The sequence below is a fragment of the Pezoporus flaviventris genome, unplaced genomic scaffold, assembly GCF_033815535.1.
Source record: "Pezoporus flaviventris isolate CSIRO_AGI_PZ_B2104156 unplaced genomic scaffold, CSIRO_AGI_Pfla_v1 ptg000072l, whole genome shotgun sequence".
NCBI lineage: Eukaryota > Metazoa > Chordata > Aves > Psittaciformes > Psittacidae > Pezoporus > Pezoporus flaviventris.
In genome coordinates, this window is record NW_026892620.1 from 775,947 (window position 1) to 795,119 (window position 19,173).

Here is a 19,173-nt window from a genome sequence, read left to right on the forward strand (position 1 = left end):
TGCTCAGCACGAGTGCCTGGGCTGACTTCACAGAGCAGCATCACTCCACAGAGCAGCCCATGGTGCCTCCTAACTGTCAGGTCTGCTTGGACTTCCAACCAGGAAGTTGGTAGCCCTGATGCCAGCTCTGGGAAAGGACAGTCTTCTACTGCTATGCATTCACAGGGAAAAAGAGCATCTTGTGCAGTCTGGGCTTTCTCTTACTGGTCACTCTTCTCACTTTTTCAGGGAGTAGAGGGGAGGTGGAAAGGCACAGCCAAGAGCTCAGCGGTAACACACACTCTGCAGGGAACCCTAATATCTTCCCCATGGGAATCATGATATGAACAGATGCTGGAGCTTCCATTTTTCATTTTCAGTGGAAAACACTGGCATGACATCTCCTGTATATTAGCACTTCCCACACCGATCACTAAGACCCATAGGTTGGCACCAGGCCCCTCTGGGATGGCTGTAAGCATCCAGTTGTGCTGCCACAGTTCTGAGCCAAATAGTCTGCTCAATCGGAAGTACCTGCCCATGGCCTGGAAGACACTTAGAAGAAAACTTCCTCTGACTCGTGCTGCCCTACACACTTCAATCTGCAACAGGTAGGAGGAGATCTGAAATGTCTGCGTAAGCCCTATCAATCAGTATCTCCTCCCCTTAGGTGCATCAGATGACAATTTCCCAGTTAAATCAAAAGCTCCTCCTCAGAGAATGGCGTAAGTTTTCTGTGCCCAGACTGCTCACAAGAAAATGGGTACACACAGGAGCATATATATGGGCCCCAGGTATCACGTCAAGCACCAAAGTCCACACGTAGGCTGCACCTGAGTGTGCAAACATGTCATGATGCATGCTGTGATATATAATGTGCTATGGATTCCCCAGTACAGCACTAATCCATACTGGTGTAAACTGGATGTACTGAGGAAGGCTGAGAGATTTTGTTTCAGTCAAGGATAACACACTGGAGAACGGAGGAACTATTAAGCTTTTTCACCCCAAAGATTTCTAAATCAGTGGGGCTTCATGTGAATTTGGGGATTGCTCTGGTGTGATTTTAGTTGCAGGCCAGCCAGGCACCCATGCTGTGCTGGAAGCCTATACTTGTAGTTTGATAAAGACAGAAGTTCTAATATATCCCAGGGATTTAAAGAAAACCCATCCATGTCAAAGAGGTGGTAACAGTGCAATGAAGCAAGTACTGGGCTGTGAAGTCCAGGAAGATGGGAGGATTAATAAGTGAACATCAAAAGGCTTTTAAAGAGAGCTTGAAGGAGATAACTCTTGTTCCAGAAGCAAGTTTGAGACATACATTTCATCCTTCTTTCAGCACTCTTAGCATACTGCACGTGTACTGCCAAAATGAAGAACTACTGAGACGATAACATGAGTAGTAGCACTCATTTTCAAAAAGAAAAAACCCAAACTGGAAATAATTTTATGCTTCTACATTCCTTTTCTGAACAGCTACCACAAAAATCCCATCTTGAAGTGGGGAATTCCGTCAGGTGTTGACATCTCAGCACACCTGTAACCTCACTGACTCACTGCAGCAATAGAAAAACAATGGGCAGAGATATTGAACACATTTAAATTCAATCTTGGAAAAGAGGTCAGGGGACCTCAGCTCAGGAAGTTACTCAGGAGTCTGAATTCTGTACACCTCTGAACTCTTAAGAGTCCTTCATCTTGCATGAGTTCTTCATCTCATGAAGGAGATGAAGAGGAGGCTCTACTGCTTCTTGGCATGGAGACAAAGTTCAGTCTGGGACAGCAATACAAGAGGCAGTTTTTCTATGAGCCACAAGAAAATACACAGGTATGAAACAGCTTTGCAGAATAAAACCTGAACATGGCTCTAATCTGCTGAAGAAATAAACGCATGTTGCAGCAAAATGTCAAATATGGCAGAACTGATGAAGCCAGTGCCTCCTTTATACAACAAGCTGTAATACGATAAGGAAACATAACTGCTTTCTTTAAATCAAATTATGATTCCAGGCTTGATTTTCCTTTCAATTGTATTGTCCTGAAAGGAAACAGCTTCACTGAATTCCATGAGGTCACATTCATGTAATGCTGAGGGAGAACAACCAGACTTTACAGACCTATGCTTGAGAAGAATGAACCTTTTGAAAGGCAAACATGAACAACATGCATGTACATATATATGCACATGAACAGATGCATTTCACCCACCTATTTCATCCCCCAGAGAGGAGTTCAGTATGGCACCAGCAGACATAACTACGGCACAGCTCCCAAAGCCATGCGTATACAATTTGCCCAGTGGAATTTGGGGAACGTGCTTTTCCCATCCAAGAGTGGAGAAGGGAGCCTCCTTGCCATCTATTGTTTTCACATTCACCCTTTCTTTTAGCTCACAGAATAGCTGGTCTCCTGTCAACTTGGAGTTTCGTTTCCCCTTGAACCGCACCCCATGCTTATTGGTGCTCAAATAATCTTTCATCGCCTTCTGCAGTCGAGGGTTTAGCATCTTGGAAGAGACATCCCCTTTCCAAAGCTTGTAAAGAAAGGATTTCGACATTGTGGAATATAGCCCATCCCAGTCATCAGATTCATCAAGCATCTGGCTTCTCCTGTGCTTTGTGCTCCTTCTCCTCATTCTTCTCTGATGGCTCCAGTTGTTCTGTAAAATATTTACTTTTGGATTATCCTCATCTGCTGAGATGAATTTTGCTATCTCTTGAAGGTGGTTGTGTGACCGAGGCTGACCAGCAGCAAATAAATAATCGTCATTCACTTGGTAGAAAGCACTTTTTGATTTTCTTCCTATCTGGGATGGAAAAAACTCATCTTCACTTCTAAAGGTATCTTCCAAATCAGTCCATTTCTTAATACTTCCAGTCCCAGATTTAAATGTACCTAAGAGATCTTCATTAAGAAGTACCTCATTCCCATCAATGGTTTCTGAAAACGATGGATCGTGAATGGCTCCCATGATGACTCTCTGCTTGCCCTGAAGAGGCAGAAGCCTCTTAGTTTCAATGTAAGCAAAGGAGCTTGGAACTGGTTCAGCAGTGTTGCTATCTGTAAAATAGATGAATATCACCAGAAAAAGCAGACCCCATGCAAAGATCCCAAACAGCATGAGTTGTTTCCATTGCTTCAAGTTAGGTTTCATGGCAATGCCTTTACCAGCTCCTCTGTGCCTTGAAGTATTGGTGACAGAAAATGAAACCTGAAAAAAACATCAAATATTAATCAAAAATGGTTCTAAAAATAGATACAATTCAGAAATAGCTCAGCATGCTGTGATAGAAGGTGCAGAATTAATATCCAAACTGTAGCACGGAGGATTCAGAAGCAGACACAAACTCCAGAGCCTACAGACACTGTACAAGTGACACGCTTTGGCTACAACCACACCGTGACAGCTGCTAGCTACAAAAGAAGCTGGTGGCCAGTTTCTACAGTAACACTGGATCCTGCCTTCGGGGAGATCATGTGCTTGTCTGCTTCTGCTATATCAAGTGTAGAATTAAGAGAGCAAAAGCAAAACCCATGCCTGGCTGCATGCACAGTGGGGGCAATATTAGCTGTCTTCTCTTTTGCCACTGAAGTCCTCATGCAGTGGGACTGTGAGCAAGCCTGTTCCCAAAAGGACCAGGCAAGGAGCACAAACTCTCAGACGGACAGCCCTCCTCTGCCCAAAGCCTTGAAAGGGTGGTCCTCTGGGGATATCATCAAGGGGTGTAGGGAAGAGCATCACACCAGCATGTCAGAGGGGAACCTTCTCCTCAGCTGGCATGAACTGGCACAGTGTCAGCTGACTACATTATCTGTTGCCCAGCATCACACCCAAATAAGAGTGACTGCTGTACCTCTGCTATGGATGCTGCATGCACACTGAGGTGGCATGAAGCAGGTCTGCACATCAAGGTGTATGGGTTTGCATTTTCAAAAAAGGGAGATGCATGGCACAACTAACTAAATACATGTCTTTAGGGTGATGATATTAACAAAAAGGGCATGGGTAGGGAATGTCAGACCGAAACTTGGAAATCTGTATTCCATTTATACCTAGGGACATCTTGTGCATTAGTAGAGGGAGGCATGGTCCAAAATGAAATAAAGTCTGACTGAGGTGGCTGTGTTCCAGGGAAAATACACTAGCACATTGCTGAACCATCGTGTACACTATGTCCTTACATGAACTCATTTGTTTAACCAACTGGTGCGGGCAAAACTGGCTGAACAAAGTCTGGCCTTCCCCTGTCATAAGCCTTTATCATTCACCTCCTTGCACTACAGTCATCATCAGTCTCTGTTGCTACACTGTAGTCTAACTCACTGTACTACCTAGTGACAGATGACTTACCTGATCTGGATTAAGAACAAGCCCCTTCTGGAGTTTTCTTTCTAACCACATTTGTTTCAATGACCGCTTAATGGCGAGACTTAAGAGCCTCTTATACCAGCCAGCTGTGATCAGAAAAAGGGACTGGGAGCAGGGACAGGCTTGGATTTCATTAACAGCCTGTGCCTCAGGAGCCACTATCTCATCACACCGCAGCCAAACAGTTTACATGCCTCTGATAACACACTGCACGATTATACCTGACCATCAGGAGGGACCAAAACCACAGTCACCATATGCTATCACCTTTCTGCAAGCTGCTAAAGTACATCAAAGCTGAGTGCAAAGTTTAGGCTGAAGCCGTAACTAAGCCTGTGTTTTCACATTGAAAGGAAACTAGCAATAACACTGGCATAAGACATTCTCTGTCCCTCATTTCTGCACTGTGCCTCCACCACTGCCAACACCCTTGCGTATGCAGCTGGAATATTACAAACTGAACCAGTAAACTGATACAGCAGGGGGTTAGGGTGGAGAAATGTATGTTCAAGGCATTATTGTGCTTTTTAAACTGGGGAAGGCCCTTTATCCACTTCAATGCGGTGACACATCCAGTTGTTTCAGCACAAATGAGGAGATTGCCTACCACAATGCAGAGGCGAGAACAAACCGTAGGTGGTATTAGCAGGGATACTTCAGGCTAGCATTTCTGCTGACCTCCTGGGAATGCGAGGCCACAGCATTACATTTCCAAACACAGTCTACTTGAACGATGTAGCCAAAGCCTGGAACATTAAAAAAAAAGCAAGCTAACTTTGGCACACAAGACGGTCCAGAGAAAGGATTCAGAATGTCACACTTGGGTGACCAAACCTCATTGCAAACACATTCATTTCTAATACACCAAAGAAACATAAATAAATAATCATGAATGTGACAACCCTGTGCTTCACACAGGTTTGGCCTGGCTCACAAAAACCACATGGAAAAAAGCTATTACTCCAACTGACCCATTTTCTACTTGCACTCTGCTGTTGCAAGATTACTCTCTGCAGCACCTCAACGTTCCGCCCCTACTTCCAGTTTCAAATCACTGCAGGCAGTGTCCTGTGGGAGTCAACTTACAGTATATGAGTGTTGTGCAACTTTGGTCTGCCCTAAAGTTATTGCAACCTGCCCACTCATCAGTGTTCAGATGGTTTGCATTTTTAAATCAGCATTCTTTGCCCATCTGAACTGCTTTTATCCCTTTTTATCATTTTCCCTGCTGTGTTTCCCCAGCACTTTTCAACACGTGGCTTCCAAACCACTGTGTAAGTTAGTCTTTGCTCAGTCAGATGTTTCTCCTGCTGAATATACATTTCTTACAGGATCCGAAAAGGAAGCATCTTGCAGAATCTTTTTAACAGACAACCTCACAGGAAGTCAAACCTAGAGAGGAAGAGGTCACTAATACTTTTCCACTGAGTCACATAACAAGTCCAGACGCAATTTAAAGATAATCCATGACAAAATCTCACACTTTCCTCAAATTTTATCCAAGTTTTATTGTATCTTATAACCTGAAGTTGGTAAGAAATAGAAAGGTGTGAGACTATGAAAGTTTCTATTCAGGTTACAATCTGAAAAAGGAATCAGTGGCATTATTAATTATTTTTAAATTAAAGCGGATGATTTTTTCCCCCTTAACACCTACAAGATCATAAAACCGCATTCATCTTGGATGGTGTGCACATACGAGCATGCACATAATTACCTTTTTCATGCAGCAAAAAATTATCTGCGTAAAAGAAGACAAAAAAAACCAGCATACAGCAGTGTATTTGTCAAGACTGCAAGCAAAAGGAGAGGCACCATTGAGAATAAATCTGAAAACTTTACACATTAACTACTGCAGAAGCTTATCTACAATCCCTTGTTGCAAGTGGGGCCTCAAAAAGGATACTCAAATCTCTTGAAGACCGGAGCTATGCAGGCAAATCTCTGTGCTGCTTTAATGTTTTTTGCTCACAAGAAAAGCCTTGTCCTCCAGCAGTACAGCTGAGCTGGAAGCAAATTCAAGGTCATTACAGTATTAGTTGCAAGAGGACCCCTACAACCTCCCAGGATCTTGAACGCTGTGTATGGAAAGCTGTATTAAGCCCAGAGAACCGTCAGTTTATCTTATCTCCCTCTGCACTAAGCATCCAGTCCTCTCCCCCTCAGCCCCTGCAGCTTCTCACACCTCACGGTCCCAGCTTTGGGAATGTCTGGGAAGAGAGGGCAGCCCACCCCCTGATCCCTTGGCTGCTGCCTGGGGAATCTCCCTCAGTACCACTTGGGAATGGATGTGCTTGGGCTCATGCCCTGTACTGCTGGAGGCAATGCATCTCAATTGCGAAGAGAAAACCATTTGTGTAAGAAACCAGAAATTATGATCATAATGAATTACACTGGCTAAATAAAAACAGGCGGTTTCATGGGTGTAATTACTGAAGTCCACTGGATGCTTCATGAGGAAACTTCCATCTCCTCTATGCTCATCATACAGATTTCAAGCTGTTATAGCAATTCTACACGAATGTTAAAATTTTCATTAGTGTTTGCCCATTGTCTCCAACCTCACCATCCCTGCCATAATAACCCTCCCTATTTACATACAATGAGACACCTGGAGTCCCAGCTCCTGCTAAGGAGGACCAGAGGAATAAGTCCGTACCTGGGGAAAATAAATACCCATGACTTGGCCCAACCCAGGTTCCTCTTCAGCAGGACTAATAAACTTGTTTGCCCCAGAGTCTGAAGATCTCATTTTCCTATGTATCCCCTTCCTGATGGGCTCTTTCAATCATTAACTGATTTAAGCTCTAGATACCATATGGAGAGGGTTTTTTTTCTTACCTAGCCTAGTTGTTTGCATGGAAGCCACGGAAAACATGAGGCAAGGTACATATGAGTGAACGGGGTAGAAAGGAGGGACTTGCTCATTCACTTAATAGAAGTACTAGCAGAAGCTGTAAAAAAGAAAGGCAAACCCCACTTGTATCTTTGCATCATCTGAGGAAATAAAGCCAATTCCCCAGTAGAAATCTTTCGAACGTGGCACCCATTTGTGGGAAATTTCATTTTGGTAGGCTACGATGCAAGAAATCAGCATGTTCCCCCTCCCCCTATATAGCCAATTGTGTTGCAACAAGGAGCACTTTAAGTTTTTCTAAAGTAGGCCTCCTGACTATTTTTTAAATGAGAAGAGATGGATGAGGGAGATTTTTTTTTTATTCCTTTGAAACATTCCTCCCTTTCAACACTGTCTATTGTTAAAATTAATTTGTACAGACCCCGGCAGCTCAGAGGTCAGGATGGTTCAAGTTGATGTTCTAAGATGTGCACTGTTATGTTAAACAGGGTTTTTCTTGGCTACAGCTTTGCAGTGGGAAGGTCACCTCGGGGTTATTTGGGGGAGCAAATGTTAGCTGTGGGCAACCGTTCCCAAAGGGCTTAGAACCAGACCAGGGTTTATTTGATGGAAAGCTTAGGCGTCCTGAGCAGATAGCAAATGCTCCTTTAGTTTGCTTCATCTCCTAGTCAGCTAATTCCAGGGTATTAAGAAACCTCTGGCAGAGGGCAAGACAGCTGGAGGCTGCATTTCCAGGGTGGGGAAACACATTCATCCTCTCATGTGGGAAGTGCCAAATTGCATTTAGCATTATCACATCATTTCTGCGGTGCAAGCCATACAGTAGGCAGCAACAGACAGGCAAGACTGTGGGGAGTGGTGACTGCCAAAAGATGTATATTAGTCTGTTGATGGCCTGGGTACTTGTCTTATTGGCTGTGATTAGGCCTCCCACTTAATGAATCTCTTTTGGACAACTTCCTTGTTAGTCCCAATAAATCTGGCTCCTTCCTTCAACATTAGTTTCAGAGGAGTCAGGCTGCATTCAGTATTATTTATGGCAACATAAGAAAATGTCTTCTGAAACAAAGAAGAAACAGCCAAACAACTCAGAAGTGGGATTTATTTTTTCAGTATTGCTCAGTGCCTTTTTAACCTATATTTCGTTATCTTCTTAGAGAAAATTTCTTGGGAGATATGCAAACGATCATATTGCTAACCTGAATCGCTCGTTAAACATGAGCCAAGTGTCCCAAGCCAGGGCATTTGGAAAGCAGAGTCTCAGGTTCTTGTTTGCTTCTAGGGATGCAGGCAGGCAGTGTGCCTGTTCTCGGGTCCTCTGATAAAACCTAGGATTTTAAGTTAAAAGGGGTGGTGTTGAGTGGCTTTTTTTATTATTATTATTTTTCTAATGCCCCATTCCCAGGAGCTCAGGCTGTAAGAAAATTACCAAATATAGTGAGACTTGCAGTAAAACTCACTCAAGCTGGCAGCCCGGCAGCTGGAGAAATGCTCAGTGGGGTTTCTGCCAAAGAACGTGTCCTAGATTATCCTGTAAGAGCATGGGGGTTTAGATGCATCAATCTCTGGGTTTCAGTGGGAGGTCAAAGCTACCTTCTAGGCATCTGATACCCACTCGCCACACTCCATCATCAAGTTTAAGCTGCCTGGCACTGAAACCAGCCATTACTTTCCCACAGCCCACAGTGCCGCCTGCACAGCCCAGGGACCACATACAGGTTACATGAGTGTGGGCTGACAGGAGGGAAGTAAAAATAGCCATACCAGCTCTTAGCCATCACATGCAGACTTTCCCACTTCCAGTGGAAATGTTCTGCAGAGTATCAAGGGCCAGGGAAAACCCAGCTTTGCAGGGACTCCACCTCCTGGGTTGGGTCAAGCTCCATCTACCCAACCTGTAGCATCTTTTCTCATGAGCCATGACAGTGGCTCTTACTCTGATACACACCAAGATTTTACACTCTGGCTAGAATTTCATCCCAAATTTCAGGTTAGGGGAGACCATGAAAACTCTTTGTTACTTACAGATTGGTTGTGAGCCAGCCACAGTCTTGTTATTATAACTGAGGGTTTCTGTAGAAATGTACTACATATCACTGTATGTGAAATTCAAAGCAACTTGAGTGTAAATCACTTCCAGGCTCTTCAATCAAAACTACAAAGGGGCAGAAGCGTAACACAGTCGTGCCGAAAATAAGCAATTTTCACAACATAAATCAGCCCTGACAGCCTCTCAAGGAGCCCCTCACATAGCCACATACTACCTTCACTCAGCCCTACCTACTTCTGACCCCTTTTTTTCTGTCATTTCCTCCTGTCATACTTTTGCTGTGTCCTGGGCTGTTCACAGTCAGATGCAGAGGTTCAAAGGCTGCTTCAAGTTCCTGCAAATACCAGCAGTCCTTGGTTCCACCAGGCAACATGGGTGCAGAAGCCACCACTTTGGCCATAGTCCCTCGCACACAGTAAAGAGCAGCTAAGGGATCTTTTCTGTCCTTGCAGAACTACCAGCTGGCTGTTTTGGACAGGTTTTGGGCGCATTTCAGCTGCCACAGCACTGTCTCTTGATACAAGCACCAGGAAAAAAAACCATAAACTTTCATCTGTGTTAGTATGAAACCACTGCAAATATACAAAGACAGTGCAAGTCACTTTTCCAAAGTGAAACTCAGTATGCCACTGGATAACCACAGAGTGATCCAGCTTTGTACAAACACCATCCTGGCTAGCTACACTCTTACACTTCAGTAGTTCCTCCACACAGGTAAAGCCTTGTGGATCAGGCTACCGAGTTTTTCTTTCTGTGTTACCTCCACCATCTCTGCTTCCCATCATAAACTGCAGATTGCAGACGAACTGCAGTTGTTCCCAAGGGACCTGATCAGCATTAAGGTCCTGTGGAAACAGGGTGATCAGACTGATGGCCATCACTTCACTTGTGTATTCTCCGTTCACACATAACCACCTTATTACGGTACTTACTTTTATTGCCGAGGAGGAGGATGCAAGTAAGCCAACACAGGGAGGAAGAAGCAAGGAATGGGGGAGGCTGGGAAGAGGCTGGGACACTGGGTCAGGCAGGAAGGAAACCCAGCTGCAGAGCAGCACAGAGGGCAGGAAGGCAGGGGTGAGTGGCAGAGAGGATGAAGAGAAACGATGCCTACAGCACTAGTGAAACAGCAAAACACCACCTGCCAGAGGCAGGGACAACTCATCACTGAGGCGTTGAGAATTAAAACCAAAACTTCCTCCCACTAGGAACAATCACACCCTTCTTTCTGGGTAAGCACTGGGTGAGCTCTGCTCCTGCTGAGGTCTCTGACGCAGAGCATGCTACCCTATTTCTCCCAAGCAAATGATGGGGAAAAAGGCCACCATGCTCCTGCAACAGTCAGGAGGTCTGGGTGAGCAGCAGGACTCATGCTGCGTCTTCCCCCCTTATTCTGAGCAGCCCTTCTCAGGTCAATGTGTTGCTTCCTGCCACCCCTGTACATGGGAAAGGGAACCCTGGGGCACCAAATGAGCTCTTGAAAGGTGGAGCATGGCCCTTGCTCCCCTCCCACCTCATGCGGCAGGGTAACCTTGGACTGCGCTTTGCAATGGATTAATACCCAAAATAGCTGCACATATTTTCTTCCCCTCTTCTACCCTGTGCATGTCTCTTGACACCCATGCACAGATGCTCCCATCTACAGGTAGGGCTAGTGCCCAGGAACGATAGTGCCCACCTTCAGCACAGCCTGGCTTTCTGTGGGCCTGATCCATCCCTGCCCAGAGAATAAGGTTTTAATCCCCTTCCCCCTGCAAAAGCACAGTTCAGGAGAAGTATATGCCTGTGTTCTGGTGTCATGTGTAACTGAACATGATGGCAGAAATCTCTTAATGCCTCAAAACAAGACAGACGTGCAGAGAAATAGATAGTCTACCCAAAGTCTAATAAAGCATAAGGGAAAAAAATACCCAGCCAACATACATAACTGTATTTAGGTCCCCCCCTCTTTTTAAGGGACAGCTTTTGATACCATACTTGCAAAAACACGTAATTCAAAAAAGGAAGGAAGTGCTTTGAGGGTTTTTTATTTAAAGCTTGACAGGATAAACAAATCACAGTCTCATTAAATCACACAAATCTCAGACTGCACACAAGACTAAGCCACGAGAAATAGAACGTTACAAATCTCCATGCAGTTCTACACTTTCAGCACAACAGCTCATTTTATTTCTGCTCTTGGCAAGGTTAGAATAAAAAGCTTCTTTTCTTTGCTCCATAAATGATTTTAGATGCTATATTACTTGAACTTAACACAGCAGTAATTGCACAGAAAAAGGGCAATCTGAATTGCTTCCTGAGAGAAGGGAGCGTTTATACTAACATGCGCATGAACAGAGAGCACAGTTACAAAAAGGTCTGTTTCAATCCTATCACAAAAAACTTGCCCAAATTCACAGTCTTCCAGGCAGAAATGGTTGGAGAATTTTGGTTTTCTACTCTAAAGCAACAACGTTTCTGAGATATACTGATTATCCATATCACAAAGCAGCACTAAATTTTATATCCGCAGAGTATGTTTATATTGCATGTTCCAACAAAGCAAGTCCTATAGGCACTGTGGTTTGCTTTGCTTTCTATTACTAACTTTCTTATTAGACTGTAGTTTGTCTTTTTACATTTGTTCCAAAAAGCAAGCAAGCTCTTGTTTTAAAACTCTAAAAAAAGAACAAGAGTAAATATATCGTTCCTTGTTTCTCAGCTCTGGCTCAGTGCCAATTTCTATTTGTTTATGTTAGCAACGTGATTGTAAGAGAGCATTGAGAAAATTACCATTGCCAATGTCTCATTTCTATATACTGATACACATACACAGAAAAAAACATGCCTTCTATAGGCTTATTCGCTCTATGCTAAAAGCTTGAATGAAAGTTTCGCTCTGGAAGATGGCTTGCCAAATTGAAGGATGAAGTCAGTTTAGCCCTTGTTACATTACAAATACAATCCACAAGTTTCCTGGACTGGAACAATTTTTTCTGCCTTTTTTGTACATTTTAATACTTAACATGACTATGCTGATGGTAAACCAACCTACACTAGCTGGGATGTTTTGTTTGGCTTCATAAAGCAAAATAAAGTGGTATTACTATTTAAGTTCTTTTTCTTTCTCTCTCTCTCTTTCCTCCATTCTGGCACTGGTTTATGCATGGCTCAGGGCAGTATTAGTTTGAACTATGACCAGAGGAACAGAAATCTCTTCTGTGGGGGATACAGCTGTTTGTAACCTGACAAGAAATACTGAAACCTGAATCCTACCTGTCTAGAAATTTTGCAGAGAATCAGGATTTCTAAGAACTACCATCATGAAACCAATATGAGTAATAGTGACAATTAAATCAAGGTTGTTGGTTGGATTCTCCATAGTTTTCTCCTTTGTGTAGTCATTGCCGCCCATGTGCAGCGCACACAAGTCTTCTCTCTCAGCTCTTGCAGTTCACTCCCTACAAGTATAAATGACTTCGCAAGGTGAAAAGTAGCAGAAAAAAACAATCTCTGAAAGCTCTGACACCATTTAAACAGTGAGAAACTGAGGTAATTGAGAGGCAAGACAGAGCTGCCTAGTTTGCAAAATTATTTTCATTAGTTGTTTGTGTCATAAAAGAGAACAAAACACAATTCTGAGCACATCCTCACTGGATACAACAGTGAAATTACCATTGGATGCTAATTTTCACCATCATAAAAGACAACGAAATCTAAAACCTTGCATTCTGAGATCCACGGGACACTACGGATTAATCTGTGAAAGAGTAAATGCTTTTCTTACTAAGAAAGATACTTGGCAGAGGTTGCTGACATGCCTTTACAGAGGAAAGTCTTCATTTAAATATTGTCTTTGAAGTCTGAAGCTATCAGAATACACGTAATATATTCCTTCAGTTCTTCAACAAGTGGAATTCTCAACATTTTCATTAAAATATTTGTTAGTATTTCAGATGCTGGCTATGTCTTTTTTTTTTCTTTTTTTTGTCTTCAGTCAACAGTTAGGCCTTTGAAATTATCACTGATTTCAGTAAACAAAGCCCTCCTCCTATGACTGTCTATAAGTAGCCAGGATGTGCAATCCCACTGCCTATGTTTTGCATGCTCTGCTTAGGAAATGCAGATGCATCTGCTTAGAAGATGCAGATGAAGTGAATTTCTTGCCTGGCACAGAGGATAGCCATCCTCCCAGTAAGATGTCAGACATCTCTGAAACTCTCCTTCTCCCTCTCTTCCCTTCCCTTGCTGCACACAGGCACCCACAGGAACAGACCCTCTCTCAGCTTTGGCAAGGAGTAGCTGGGGTTTGTCCATGCTCCCCTAGCATACCTGCCTGCTTGCTTTCCCGAGAAGCTTCTGAGACATCGCATGCCTCCCTTCAGGTTTGTGACCTTCCTATAAAACAGTGAGTTTTTCCTCACCATGGCACCATCTGCCATTTAGGAAGGCTATTGGCAATGCTCAAGCCAACCATTTGGAGACAAAAAGGTTTGTGAGGATGGAGACTTTTATGTGTTTTTGCCCCTTGCCTAGCATAATACAGCTCCAATCCACGTCTGCAGCTTTTAAGTGCTAAAGGAGGAGGCCAAGTAATAAAGAAAAGCCAATTCAGTGCCCTAAATCAATCAGAAGAAGGTCTTCTCTGCCAACATAAAAAGAGACTGTTCTGAAAAAGAAATCTTTGTTTTAACATAGATGATTCCTTAGCAACATTCAATCCGTGTCAAACCTATTCTGTTGATGGGTTTTAGTCCTGCCTTGAAGCTGTTCAGACCCTAAACAAATGAAAAATAACAAAAATCCCAAACCATTTAGTGCAATCTAAAAACTAATGCTTAACATTTCTAACATTTTCATGATTCTTTCTCTTATATCCTGATTTGCATCAGTAAATCTAGTCAGCATATGTTAGTAGAGATGTCATACTAACAGTTAAAACTGCCATAGCAGGTATAGGGTATACTATACACACAGGATGACTGCAAGCAAAGCAAAATTTTCCTACTTTCATCAGCCTGGGTTTTTTTAACTGCTGAAGAAAAAACACATTGGAGTTCATGCTAAATATGGGTGTAAAAACATAAAAAGTTATACCAGTGGCAACCATAAACAATGCCAAGCAGTGATGAGACTCTTGTTCTAGTGTTCACCTGTGTTCAGACTACTCCAAACTCAGATTCTTCAGCATCTATGCAAAACATTCTATTGTGCCTGCTCTGCTGTGGTAAAAGAGTCAAATTCTTGTGAATCTGTATTTGGACATGAGGAGGTATAGCAAAGTGCTGGTGGAACTCCACACTCACCGGTAAGAAATCTGCCTCAAGTAGGATAACTACTGAATTTTCAATTTTGCCAAACCCAGCTTGGTGAACTGATTAAAAAACATTTACCAATCCAATAATGCAGAAGGAACTCTATACAGAAATAGTGTACTTCCTTAATTCATTGTAACCTGTACTTTATCTTACGGCATTACACAATTTCATAGTACTTCTAGCAACTACAGTGAATTGCATGATATGAAAACCCCAAATATGAAATCTGACACTACCTCTAACAGACCCTGGAAAGTCATGAGAGACACTACGCTATTTCCAGGGAAGAATGGCACAGCTCAGTGTATTTCTATTCTCCCACCCCTGTGTAGAAAACTACAGCAGAATCCCATAGCATCCCACAATCCTGAAGTGACATTTAAGTAGAGGAATGCAAAGATTTTCAGATGAATTTACAGGCAGCAGTAAACTGGTCTACTTAAAAATCACATTTATTCAAACATATCTCATACCTCGCACTTTGCTTGCCCACAGTAAGAATGCGGTGGTTTTTCTACTTCAGTGTAAGAAAACGAGTACCACTGAGCTTTTCTTACACATGCAGACAAGACAATATGTCCTCCTCCAGAAGAAACAAAAGAAATACTGTTTAAAGTTAGTGGTGGGTGTAGGAGTACCCCCTGAGGTCCAGCTGTGGATAAGAACCCCACTGACCGCATTTGCACATGAACACAGAACTGCCAGTGCACACCCCAAGTTTGTGCTGCAAATCAGGTCACTGAATACCACCACATTTTAGTCTAGGGATGCTGTACTTTTGACAGATTTCTCCCTATGGACATGGAACTGTTGGAACAAGTGCAGAGGAGGGCCACGAGGATGATCAGGGGACTGGAGCACCTCCCATATGAGGATAGGCTGAGAAAGTTGGGGCTGTTCAGGCTGGAGAAGAGAAGGCTGCATGGAGACTTCATAGCAGCCTTCCAGTATCTGAAGGGGGCCTATAGGGATGCTGGGGAGGGAGTCTTCATTAGGGACTTTAGTGATAGGACAAGGGGCAGTGGGTTAAAACTTAAACAGGGGAAGTTTAGATTGGATATAAGGAAGAAATTCTTTACAGTAAGTGTGGTTGAGCCACTGGAATGGGTTGCCCAGGGAAGTTGTGAATGCCCCATCCCTGGTGGTGTTCAAGGCCAGGTTGGACAGAGCCTTGGGTGACATGGTTTGGTGTGAGGTGTCCCTGCCCATGGCAGAGCAGCTGGAACTAGATGCTCTTAAGGTCCTTTCCAACCCTAACTATTCTATGATTCCATTTTAACTACTTTTTGAAATTGCTAAATCTCTTCTTCAGATTGCTCCAAAAGCAGCAGAAATTACTAACAGTGTACTAATTTATGATGAAATGGGCTTATCATACTAAATACTGATAAGTTTTTAAGCTTTGTTTGAATTTGATACAGCTCTTTAACACTCCTATCCAATGTGCTTTCACAATTCTCAATGGATAGTATTTATCTGACTTATTTACTAATTATTTTGTAATTACAAGTGTCCCTCAGGTCTGAATAATTTTGATGAAAGAATGAGCACACTTACACAGTTTCATACCATGAAGGAAGAGAAAATAAAGGAAAAGTATCTGTACGGCTCAAATCAAGCAAATGGAAAGCTTGATTTCTCTGAAGTGTTTTTTATCACCGTATGCAGGTAACAATTTGTGTCTGTTAAACCTACAACACCATGGCCCTGCCAAGGTCTCCATTTAGGGTTTTATTTTTAGTAAATGCAGATAATTACCAAAAGCTATGGCAAAAGCAATATTCCAGATTCAGATACTGTAAATGTCACTGTCTCCATAAAGAAACTGAGTATGGACAAGCATGAGGAATAATCATGTATTTTCAAGACAATTAAATACAACATGCCCAAGGACATGCTGTAGAGGAGCCTACATTTCTGTCTGTGGGTAACATATATAGTTCCCTTTCCAGGAGATGGAGAATCCAAGTTTATGTGAATTCTAATATATCACTTTTTTTCCAAGCACACTCTTGTAAGAAACAGGCACACTGGTTTAAAATCAATTTCACTCAGCTTGGGCATCAGAGAATTGGGAAAAAAATAGACTTTTAGTACATGACACTTTTCATGATGCTTTCTAAAAGCACTGCCTTTCTTGGAAAATCTAACATTGTTAATATAATACATACTTTATGTACTCTATGTGCTCTCTCTACAGCTACTACTTCTCCAGCATTTCTGCCAGTGGCTGATGACTCCAGACTACAGTCATGTTTCCTCCAGCATCACCATGTCACTATAACCACCTCTTGACTTCCAAAGCCTCAGAAGAAGGAGCATCCCTATTCTGAACCATCTCCAAGACCTATGAACCAGTCACCACTGCTGTAAGCCTTGACCGTCTTTTTCTTGATGACGCTTTTATTCGGCATGCCTCTTTCCAAGTCACTTACCATTTTCCCAAGTACTTCTCATACACTGGACTTGCAATTTTCTTCTTTTGTAACCTCCCTTCAGATGGATGGAAAATGAGCAGAATCTTTTGCTTAAAAAACAGACTGCATATCAAAGATGAAAAAACGTAAATGTTTTGTTTAGTGGATCTGAATGAAAAATTTGATTTCAGTTTATATCCCAAAACCACAGTGGAACTGATGTGGTATCAATATTACTTTCAGGGAAATTTGAACACTGGGGTAATGAGCAAGTCTCTTGTTGCTCTGCTGTTACTGACCACACTTACAGCTGATTCCAAACAACTGGGGGGGTGGGGAATCACACATAAAAAGGCTGACTTTAATCCAGTAGTAAGTTATGAGAAACTTCATACTCTATCCCATATACTCAACATGTGCATTCAGCACTTGAGACACTCCAGTACTGTCCATCTAACAGCTTTACTGTCATTACAGAGCTGTATCATTGTCTGGCTGTTAATGTTACTGCCTAATTTCCTTAAAATGTTAAAAGTCAATAAATATGAAAATAATATCAAGGATTTGGGGGGGGGGGGGATAATTTTAAACTTTTGAACTATTCTTTAGAAAGTGAGCCAATTCAGAAATAGGGTTAAAGTGGTACTATCAAAAAGCAAACTACTGTAGAAAGATGCCTTTCCTGTCTTGAGCTGGATCAGATGTCTATCTTAGCCGTGCTGAACTTCTCAGCAGTCAAGGCTATGAATTACTATTGGCTGCTTGACTGATTAGACATGGTGCTGGTATGCCTGAGACCGTCCAAACACAGCAGGGGTTACTGCAGCAGCAGACAATACTATAATATTGCAGTATTACAGGGTATGCAGTTTTCTATCCCTTCTCTCAGCTTGTGCACGGGTTTATGAGATGCCTTGGAAGCTTTTGTCTGCAAGCACAGGACTGAGCAGCACCAGTAGTAACTCAAAACTTTGCAGCTCTGCAGTCTGAAGAGCACAGACACACTATTTCTAGAAATGCCAGGAAGATAGAAATTCTCTGAGGTGATCTCCTCCATTGGGGTCCTGCTTACTGAAGAAATCATTCAGGGAGTCTACGCAGAGCACTACAGCGCAGTGATGCTTAAGCTAGCTCAGGAATCAAAAGATGCATCTCCATGTCTATACTTTTTGCTTGACATTTCCTCTTTTCTGGCACTTTCAACATCAACTAGTTATTGTTTAAAGAAAACAAAGAGCTTCAGTGTCACACAGTACAAAAGCAAACTTCCACATATATACAGTGAGCTCTAGCTGGGCCCTTATTTGTCTCATGCCTACCTTGCAAGAACACAGTGACTGCAAGGCTTAATTATTTTAATTCCGTGGTCCAGGAGTTTTCAGCAGGGTTTCTCCACCACTTGCAGCTTTTGCAGACTGTAGCAGTATATCTGATCAGTAGTTTAAGTAGCTGTGATCACATTACACCCACCCTGCACTCTTCTCATTGGCTGCCTTTACAGCAGCAGATTGATTTTTAGCTGGCTCTGTTGGTCATTTTAGTACTACTAATAACAAAACACCTGAGTAAATAGAAACCCTTCTGATAGGTATTATTTGCAGACACCCTCTTTCAGGAATTAACCCATAATAATCTACTTTATCTTAGCAGACAACCGTATGTTTGGTGTGGGGTGTGTTAGGCAAGAAGCAGTAACATCCCTTGCCTACAGATCATAGCCCGTACCGGTACAGATGGCAAACAGGACAAAGTCCGTCCCTTGAACAGACACGGAGCACAGAGCTCAGCAGATGCTGAGTGATCCTGCCTGAAAGAGAGTCCTACCAAACACTGATCAACAGCACCTTGTCTCTTCCAGGAGCAGCACCTCCTGACTTCTGCTGAGTCTCTCCTGGCGCTTTCAAACTGAGCCCCAGAAAGAAAAATACAGTTAAACACTGACTTCAAACACTCTCAGACCCTGCCTCAGGGTGAGGGCTCACTGCTGCTTGACATCTGTTCCAGCTCTGCTTGCTCACTCTGCCTGTAAAGTGACTCGGTCAAATTAACCCAATGTCTTTAAAGACAGCATATTTAGAGACCTTTGGTCATGTGACTCCACCTACCAACAGCAAGTATCTGCAATGACATGCCTTGGTCTTCACATCATCCAGAAAACAGCACCCGGAGCAGAGGAAGGGGCTGTTGCACAACCAGGTACCACT

At 42.9% G+C, this 19,173-nt stretch overlaps 1 protein-coding gene across 2 annotated transcripts in view; it reads right to left on the reverse strand.

Annotated features, from left to right (window-relative positions):
* ST6GAL2 (ST6 beta-galactoside alpha-2,6-sialyltransferase 2) overlaps nt 1-19,173 on the reverse strand; it is a 52,075-nt gene that overhangs the window by 23,241 nt on the left and 9,661 nt on the right. For both annotated transcript variants that reach the window (XM_061472639.1, XM_061472637.1), the window contains exon 2: nt 2,188-3,190. In XM_061472639.1, coding sequence (XP_061328623.1) covers nt 2,188-3,133 — 946 coding nt within the window. In that variant the 5' untranslated portion in view covers nt 3,134-3,190. The remainder of the gene's footprint in view (nt 1-2,187; nt 3,191-19,173) is intronic.